This window comes from Paralichthys olivaceus, chromosome 3 (genome assembly GCF_024713975.1).
Source record: "Paralichthys olivaceus isolate ysfri-2021 chromosome 3, ASM2471397v2, whole genome shotgun sequence".
Taxonomy (NCBI): Eukaryota; Metazoa; Chordata; class Actinopteri; order Pleuronectiformes; family Paralichthyidae; genus Paralichthys; species Paralichthys olivaceus.
The window spans coordinates 20,244,496-20,254,043 of record NC_091095.1 but is presented as its reverse complement, the minus strand read 5'-3'; the positions used below and the strand labels follow the sequence as shown (position 1 = coordinate 20,254,043).

Sequence of the window (9,548 nt, the reverse complement as noted above, 5' to 3'; positions counted from 1 at the left end):
TTGGACTCTGATGACTTTGGTTTCTCCTTTTCGATCCAATTATTTGGATTTTGTATTAGAATATCTGCCTGTCATTTTCTGTTATAACTGCTACTGTGTCTGGATTCATTATTTTTGTGACTATCCTTCACTCTTGTGCCTCACCAGAGCGCTGTAAATCGTGTAAAACAGAGGCGATAGATAGCCCTGTTGGCTTTCCTGACAGTCACAAACTGCCAAAGACCATACAGTCTCACATGGTCTATTTCTAGGCCATTACATTTTGTGCTCTCAGAGTTATTCTGGTTCTTCATCATCAAACTACTGATTACAGCTGAGTGCCAGAGATAAGTTGGGAAGGAATTTCCACTGTAATACCTGTCTACTGTACACACACACACACACACACACACACACACACACACACACACACACACACACACACACACACACACACACACACACACACACACATTAAAATCATACTCACTTGTCTTCTTACCACAATTAGCATTAACTATAGTGTAAATGATTAATAAGTGCATTATTTAGTGGTGGCATCTGTGACCTACACTCTCTGTTTGTGGTTTATATAAGAATATAATTTTATATCACATGTGCACACCAAAGCTCTATTCCTTATAGGATGTTTTTATAGTGTTTAAATATATCACAGTATGTGTCAGAGTTTCGTCTCATGATAAACACATATTAACATGATGGGGCAAAGGCATTACCCTGACACAAAGAGGAGAAATAGAAAATAACAGAGAGTATAATTTCATTGGTGACTCACTAAGGCCATAAAGTTGAGTTTTATGTTTCATATTAATAGTTGTTTAACATTCAGTATCATAGCACAGACCTATTTCATGAAATATTGAATCTGCAGCATTTCTTCACTGTTTTGATACAAGCCCAACTTGAGGGTAAATGTGGCTACTGGCAGTACTATGAAAACCATGTGGCACTGTGACCACTACAGGACGACTGGATGAAAACACTTGAGATAAACCATGAATTTAACAAGACAATAGATGTACTATTATAAATAATAACAGTAACTAACATGTCTGATGTGGATATTCAGAATAAATACGTGTATACATAGTGCTGCGTTGTCACTTACTGTTTCACCAGCAGTGATCAACATGTTGACTGTCAGAAGCTTCCCAACACTTTTGGAAACACTTTAGAGAAGAGTTCCTTCTGCTCACTCTGGCTCCTGCTTTAAGGAATTGCGTTTCCTGCCCTGAACAGATTTGTCCTCTCACGACTCCCGTTGCTCAGCAGTGATTGGTCGACGGTAAAAACATGGCGCCGTCCGCGCAACTGTGAAAACATCATGAAGAAAAGTTAAATACTGTGCAGGACATGCCCGCGTGTTTTTGACACCGCTATATGTCCTCAGTGTGTTGGGGTTACTATCTCTGTCTATGGCGTTCAGCTCGCTGAAGCTAGCCGTTAGCTTCTCTCTACATTAGCTTCCTCGGTTTGCTAACTGAGCAGCTAACACTGGTGCTGAGGCTCCTCATCTGACAACTCTACCCAGTAAGTGAGACAGAGTCCGGGCTAATCAGCACGGACCGTCAGTGAGCCTGGCTTTACAGCGCTGTGTTGTTTAGTTCGTGGCTTGTATAAACACATTATTATTACAACTATTTTACCAGCAGCTAGTTGCATCTTCGTGTTCCTGCAAGAAAATGTGTCCAGCTATTATTAGGGACCTGAGGGAGACACCAGACTGTTAGGTGACATGAGGCTACTTACCCTCTGGGATTTCATTGATTATAATCTCATGATATTCTGAAAGGGTGCATTACTACCATGTTATCTCCAGGAACATCTTATGCTGTTTCAGTAATAGGGTTTGTCTCATATCACCCACCACAAGTCATAAGTGAAATGAAAGCAATAGTGTCGTCCATCTTCAGTTCCATACATGATTACATATTCTGAAAGGGTGCATTACTACCATGTTATCTCCAGGAACATCTTATGCTGTTTCAGTAATAGGGTTTGTCTCATATCACCCACCACAAGTCATAAGTGAAATGAAAGCAATAGTGTCGTCCATCTTCAGTTCCATACATGATTACATCCATTCACAGCCACAAGTAATTATTACCTCTGACATCGAGGTTATGTTTTCATGTGTTTGTCTGCAGGATTGAGAAAAACAAAGTAAACAGATGTGCACTATTTTTGCATTACAGGAGCTAGACTGATGTGTATGTTTGTTTGATATTGGTGCATGTATCAACAGATACCGCACAGTCGTCTTCCTCAGCACCAGTCATAGGGATACATCGTCACAGAAGAAACTTTCTCAAAGTAAAATTTGTATTAACGTAATAATGCAAACTGAAAGCTACTGTCTGTTATTCATTTACTTATTAACACTTTCCACATTTTCCAGCCAACAATATGCCTGCGTTCCGCCAAGTGGGAGAGAAGCAGCTTCCTAACCCTGTTCTGTGTATGGCCTGGTCTCCCAGACGGGACCTGATAGCTCTGGCCAACACAACAGGAGAGGTATAAAAAAAAAAAGTGTATTCTAGAATATGTCATGTTCAGTTTTATGCTTCTAATTTTGTGGCTACAATCTGTCCATAGCTGCTGCTGCATCGTTTGGCCAGTTTCCAGCGTGTTTGGAGTTTACCACCCAGTGAGTATACTGGGAAGGAGATCACTGCTCTCGCCTGGAGACCTGATGGCAAAAGTAAGGAATGACTACTTACATTGCCTCTTTTTGGATTGCTGATTGATGTGATCATGAGGCTGTTATACTTTGATCCTCTCGTCCTGTCTCCTCAGTACTGGCCTTCAGCCTTGGAGACACCAAGCAGGTGGTCCTGTGTGGTGTGGAGAAAGCAGAGATTCTACATGTGTTTCCGATGCAGAACCCTGTAACCTGCATGCAGTGGATGGAGGTGACGGAGGAGAGCAGGTATGTGTAAGGCTCAGGGATCAAACTAGTGGAACAAACACCTTTATTTTCAAGAATATGAGTTGATTAGACTTTTCTAAAATGTTTCAGTGCGCTCAGCTCCTTTTACAATTCAGAAGATGAGTCCAAACTTTTTCTTCCCAAATTACCAGCACTCCCCAAGAGGTAACAGCAGCATTACTTATACTTTAGATTTTAAGAAGGCAAATCATGGGTTGACAAAATATAATTTTTCAAACTTTTGTTTTCACAGCTATAGCACAACATCAAAGATCTTCAGGTGAGACAGAATTTTGAAAATATATACGTCCTATACCAGTTATGTAATATATGTTTTGATTGTTTCTGACAGCAGCTGAAAGTTTTAAATTATCTGTGTTACAGTGAAGAAAAGTCAGATGAAATAATGAATCTTCTGGGAGAAGTCAGGTACATTAAACTTGATACTTAATAGCACACAAACAAAACTGAACCTTTTTAATATCTTATAATCATTTCACTTCTCCATTTTGTTCCTGTGCAGACTGAATGTACTTGTTCTTGGGGGTGAAGATGGCTTCGTGGAGCTTTATGCCTATGGGATGTATAAGATTGCCACTTTAACTGGAGTAAGTCTCAGTCATTCTTAAGAGTTGTCTTTTACATCCTCTGAAAGAGTTGGATAAATTAGACTGATGTATTATTATTGGTTTATAATAATTATATAATATACATATATTTTTCATCTACAAGGATTTGATCATCACACGATAAAAACATCTCTACATAAAATAGGATTCTCTATAACACCACAAAAGAATTTGAGTTGAATATTATTGTATAGTAGAATCCGTGTTAGTCTAAAAAAATGTAAACATGTTTCACAAAAGTTTTCGTAATTCACAAAACAGTGTTAATAGATTAAAGGTTTTAGATTATAATTCTGAAGGTAACAGAATTGTACCTGTAAAATAAAAAAATCTGGATTAGATCTAGATTAGAATGATATTAAAATTTGAATTATGCTTTATAGGTATCCGGAAGGTGTCGCAGCCTGAGTCTATCCAGTGATCTCAAGTCTCTCTCCGTCATCACAGAGGTCAGATCTGATGAGAACAACCCAAAGATCTGCTACATTCAGGTAATGTGTATGAAGTGTCTTTATTTTCTGTTTCTTTTAAACTGTATTTTTTTCTTCATGCCTTAATCTACGCTCTTATCTGCCCTTTTATTTTATATTTGTCTTCCAGCTGGACACAGGGCTGTTGTCTGACTGTCTGCCTGAGGTCACCCGGATGGCGCGCAAGTTCACCCACATCTCCACGCTCCTTCAGTACCTGCATCTCTCGCTCACATGTATGTGTGAAGCCTGGGAGGACATCCTTATGCAGATGGACCTTCGACTCACTAAGTTTGTTCAGGTCAGTAGTCGTAGGTTGTTGCTCAAATTGGTTAACTAAAGAGAGATGCAACAATTCTTTTCTTTTCTTTTTTTAAGGAGAAAAACACAAGCACTCAGGTTCAAGATGAGTTCCTGGAGCTTTTGCTGTGGGGACAATCGAGGTAAGAAAAGATCAATTTCTACTGTTAGTATTTGTGTATTATGATGTCATGAAGTATATTGTAGATGGTGGCACCATATCTTGGACTTAAACTCTAAAGCTAAAAAGTTTTAGCTCTATGAAAAACTCATGCATCATTTGCTCTCTCCTTCCCTGTAGCCCAGAACTACAAGCTCTTCTCATGAACCAGCTCACTGTCAAGGTGAGAGAAAGATTATATACATCTGCTGTTTCCTTCTAATGGGTTGTTTTTTTGAGAGAGTTTCTGATATTGTGTCACAGATGCATTAGGTGGTAAAGCTGAAAATCACACCTCATTTGTTTGTTGTAATTCTTTTCCATTTCCATCATAGGGCCTGAAGAAGCTTGGCCATTCCATCGAGTCCTCTTACTCCAGCATCCAGAAGCTAGTCATCAGCCACCTGCAGAGGTATTCTCAGCTTTTCTCTCTCCTCAGTAGAAGCTGAACAACATGGATTTTCACTGATGCAAAACTAAATTTTGGCTTTATAGTTTCAGTTTAACCATAAATGTAAATATGAATAAAAACAAAACACAAATTAAAAAAAAATATATAGAAATGATATGTATGTAAATGCACATATTTTGTGCATCATTTGTTGTGTAAAATAAATGTTGTCATATTGCTAACAATAAGCTCAGATACCCATAAATCAGTCAGGATCTACTCCTTAGTGCTGCTGCCGCCTGTTTGTCTCTCATTTAAACTCGCCCTCCCTTTCACTCACTGCAGTGGCTCTGAGGCTCTGTTGTATCACCTCAGTGAGGTGAAAGGCATGTCCCTATGGAAGCAGAAGTTTGAGCCCCTCGGTCTGGATTCAGCAGCTATAGAAGGTACCATTTCACTAACCTGCATGATGACGAGAAATTCTGCTTTTTATCATCGAGAGCCACATCATGTGTGTTTTGTGTTTTCAGGTGCGATCACGGCAGTGGGTTCCTTCTCTCTCAAAGCCAACGAACTTCTACAGTGAGTTAGAAGATTTCAGAAATCTCAGATAATGTTTATATTATTTCACTGCTTTCTGTATAATCACTGCTTTTATTATGTAATTCAGGGTGATTGACAAGAGTATGAAAAACTTCAAAGCCTTTTTTCGGTGGCTGTACGTAGGTAAGAAGTTTGTCTTTAAAGTTTGACTTGTTGATTTTGATACAGAAACATGTATCATTGTGAACATTTGATGTAATAGTTTCTAATAACCGATGTATTCCCTCTGAATTATTGTCTTTATGCTCAAACTGTTTTTGCTTAATTTTTTACACAGCTATGCTGAGAATGTGTGAGGAGCATGTACCACCAGAGCTCAACAAGGTGAGCAAGAGAAAGATATGAGATTTTTATTTTGTAACGTGTCGATTTCCTTTTTTAACATGTTGATTTATCCATTAGATGACTCAGAAGGACATCGCCTTCGTTGCTGACTTCCTGTCTGAGCATTTCAGTGAGGTGAGACCAGCATACCAGCACTATACAGACAATCAAATACATTTGTATTACATTTATAGCTTGATATGCACTGAGTTCCATTTCTCCCTGGTGTAACAGAATGAAGAACTGTTTGATCGCAAAGGAAAGTACTTTAATGTGGAACGAGTTGGTCAGGTAAGTGTTTTTTTGTGCTGTTTTGAGTATTTTTAATATAAAAAAATTAGGAATCTTTAATTTCTGTATCTCTTTCATATTGACATGTATAGTACCTGAAAGATGAGGATGAAGACCTCGTGTCACCGCCCAACAACAAGGGAAACCAGTGGTTGAAGTTTTTGCAGGAGAGTACGCACCTGAAAGGTAATAAAAATAGTGAATAAACAATTTGCAATTTGTCACTACATTTCAGAACAAAGTAAAAGGTTGTATATGGCAAAAAATGCTTTTCTCATGACTAACGGAAAACATGTTTGACTGTTTTGTTCAGAGAGCCCGTTGCTGTTCCCTTCATATCCCCAAAAGTCATTGCACTTTGTCAAGAGGATGATGGAGAACGTGATTGAACAGTGTTTACAGAAACCTGCAGTGAGTTTTCACTGAGTCATATCTTTTTTATCTAACCATCAGAATTAAGTTACAAAGGTCAAGAGCCTGACACATTCAGGGCCCTGTTATCTCTCCTCTGTATCATACTAGACGTATGAGCATTCATGAGATCAGCTATGTTCAATCTCTGAGGGATTTACAGGATCTAAAATGAGGCTTTAAGACAGACTTAAGCATTTTCTACATCCTTTTGCCACAACACAGCTTTTTGGCCAAGACCAATAAATACAATGTTTTGGTAATTCTCTCTCATTGAATAAATCCTTAATGAACTTACTTTTTGTGTTTTTGACAATTTACATGTATTCTTTAGAGGTGCTTAATAAAGATTATTGTTCAGTTTACATTTTGCTTTGCTTGTATCTAGGAAGTAATTGGGAAATCGGTAAAACAGGCTGTGATTTTGCCGCTGTACACTGTACCAGAGAGGTATGATCTGATGTCTCTGTTAAAAATCTGAATTTTGAAATATATCTCAGTTATTGTCAAGTTGTACTCACTTGTTCATGTCCTTTGTCTTTCTAGCTCAAACACCCCACGACTCTTTGAACTTCCATCTTTGTACGTAAAACACAAACATCTTGGAGTTTGACAGTAATCTGAAACTGTAAAATGTTTGAATTAATGATTTTCTGTTGTCTTACAGATGGAACGACAAGAAGACCAAAATGCATTATGTCCTCTTCAGCATGCCAGACATTTCACCCTGCAAGCTCTACCTGTTACGGAAAGGAACAGACCCAGACAGGTACATTTCTGTCATTACATATGTTTTTCTTTTATGTGTAATTTAGACTTTTAACAATACTTCTCTTCTTTGCACAGACATATTCCCAACAGTGTTATGTCCATTGACCTGAGCCACCATCTTGACAGTGCAGATGATAACGCTGCTGCCCAGTGAGTTCGTCTCATGACGTTACTACCATTCAATTTGTAAAACATGAAGGCCACCATCTCCTCGACTGGTGAAAATGTTTCAGTCATAGTTTACTTTGATTTTCTTTTTTTAAGGTCTCATTATGCTTACAGCTGCCTAGATGCTCGGTTCTATGACGATGAAATGCTAACAGTAGTCTTGCAAGGAGCAGAAGGAGACAACAGTCGACGTGTCCTGGCTCAGCTGCCTCTTGCTTCCACCCTGAGCTGTGAGACCGAGTTCAACTGGGATCCAAACCTGAGGTGTGTGTTATTATTGATATCTCTCATCATTCTGAAAATACAATTTGTTTCAAAATCACAAAATCTGTTTCACAGTTAAAAAGAGCACTAATCTATAATAGTCAATAATAAACATAGAAAATATTGAAAAACGCCCTATCTCACAATGTTAAATGTCCATTATTTTTTGTGTAATCCTGCTAACTAACTTACTAACAAACAAACGCAGATGAAAACCTCCACAGCGGAGATAATAGAATGTCATCCACTAACCCCATGCTAAATATTTAATCTTACAGCTGATGAACAGCAGAGACAAGGCCTAACCTTAAAACATTGCTTATGTCACCTTTGTTGTCAGGTTGGATCAGCAGAGCAGTAACATCCCGTGTCAAGGCTTAGTGTTGGGGAATCAGTGGCGTGAACTGGAGAGCATGAAGGCTCAATTTGTAGCTGTCAATGGAATCCGCAAAGTAGCCTGTGTGGTAAGTCAAGTTAATATCTGGTACTTTCCAGTATATTTTGAGTGCCTGGGGATTATAATGTGGGATATTAAGTGTAAATGAGCTGTGCTTGGTTAGGGTTCAGATAATCCACCTTCAATGCTCTCAAACTACTCTGACAGCAGAGTCATGACTGAATGTATTGGACTGCTTTCATTTTTACAACTTTTATTTATTCTTTTCTGGCAGCTGAGTGCCAATCTGAGGCACATTCGTGTTTTTGAGATGGATGTAGAAGATGAGGATGAGGAGGGAGCCGACTCACAGAACGCCAGTGCCGACCAGGAGGGACTGGAAACTACCATGACAAGCGAGGGGCAGGGAGAGGAGAGTGTGGAGGCTGAAGGTGAAGCCAAACAGGGTGGAGGAGATGGGTGTCAGAAAACTGAGGAACGTCTGGAGTCTGAAGAAGCGCTGGAACTCTCTTAAGCCTGAGTCACAGGAAGGGGCAATATAACAAAGGACTTGGCTCCATCTTTTTTTTTGTTTTTTTTTTCATTTTTTGAAAAATATGTTTGTATTAGAAAATAAACAGGATTGTGTTTATATTTGTTGGATTGTTTATTATGGCTCAATACTGGTGACAGGCAGTGGCAGAAGGTTTTTGGTCTTGTGAAAGGAACATCTCAGAAAACCGTGAGGGAATTTCTTTACATTTAATACAAAGGTTCAGTTGGACTCAGACAGTGTGATTAGTGTGATTTAGGGGTCGAAGGTCAAGGAGACCTCATGAATTCTGCAATGGTTTGCTGAGTCATACAACCACAGGGCGGCAATTCTAGTTTTTCTGCTTAATTTCTATTTTTAAATAGTTATAAATATACACAAAAATGAATAAATAGAATATGTAAATTAATGATCATTTTAATATTTTTTGGTTGTGACATTTTGTAGCAAAAATTAAATGCAACATTAAAGGATCCTCACACCTTAGTGAATTTGATGAAGATACAGTGTCACTATCTTGGCAATGCACAATTCAGAACCTTTACGATCTTTGGATTCTGCATGAAGGCGCAGACTGTTGTATGAATGGATCATGCACATGGATTCTACTGTCTAAAACAATAATGCTTTGGAGAACAAGATGCAGTATAACATTTCAACTAAGTGACAACTAAAGGGTAGAAAAAGAGCTACAGTGAAATCACAATATCAGAAATCACAAGCCTACTTTAGTATTGACTGATGAATCTCTTTTCTCATTTAAAACTACTCATTACACGATCCAGTTACTTACTACATCACTGTAGATAACCTCTATGCTTGCACTAATGTTAGAAAGGACTGGGCTCAGGTATCATGCGCCTTTTTAATCGAATGAGCTGCAACCTGCTAAAAGAAAGCATATGACT

The 9,548-nt window shown here is 38.5% G+C and overlaps 1 protein-coding gene across 3 annotated transcripts; it reads left to right on the top strand.

Moving 5' to 3' along the window:
- Positions 1–1,267: 1,267 nt before the first annotated feature.
- Positions 1,268–8,739, top strand: anapc4 (anaphase promoting complex subunit 4). 3 transcript variants are annotated; one of them, XM_020080781.2, is made up of 29 exons: positions 1,268–1,530; positions 2,246–2,313; positions 2,399–2,514; positions 2,596–2,701; positions 2,797–2,929; positions 3,020–3,094; positions 3,183–3,209; positions 3,314–3,358; positions 3,453–3,537; positions 3,942–4,049; positions 4,159–4,329; positions 4,407–4,471; positions 4,630–4,672; positions 4,824–4,900; positions 5,225–5,325; positions 5,410–5,461; positions 5,550–5,605; positions 5,760–5,806; positions 5,885–5,941; positions 6,041–6,097; positions 6,190–6,283; positions 6,411–6,508; positions 6,897–6,958; positions 7,055–7,090; positions 7,176–7,277; positions 7,355–7,429; positions 7,544–7,711; positions 8,052–8,175; positions 8,383–8,739. In XM_020080781.2, the coding sequence occupies exons 3-29, from the start codon at positions 2,407–2,409 to the stop codon at positions 8,620–8,622; spliced, it is 2,412 nt and encodes an 803-aa protein (XP_019936340.2). In that variant the 5' UTR covers positions 1,268–1,530; positions 2,246–2,313; positions 2,399–2,406; the 3' UTR covers positions 8,623–8,739. The 3 variants fall into 3 exon arrangements, with proteins under 3 accessions (XP_019936340.2, XP_019936341.2, XP_019936339.2); XM_020080782.2 differs by lacking the exon at positions 2,246–2,313 and having other exon boundaries at positions 7,562–7,711; XM_020080780.2 differs by lacking the exon at positions 2,246–2,313.
- Positions 8,740–9,548: the final 809 nt, after the last annotated feature.

Bases quoted from the DNA above. Each gene is read 5' to 3' on its own strand.
- anapc4 (XM_020080780.2), top strand. From the start codon at position 2,407: ATGCCTGCGTTCCGCCAAGTGGGAGAGAAGCAGCTTCCTAACCCTGTT. The intron at 4,472-4,629 runs GTAAGAAAAGAT...CCTTCCCTGTAG, and splicing joins TTGCTGTGGGGACAATCGAG to CCCAGAACTACAAGCTCTTC. The intron at 5,606-5,759 runs GTAAGAAGTTTG...TTTTTTACACAG, and splicing joins TTTTCGGTGGCTGTACGTAG to CTATGCTGAGAATGTGTGAG.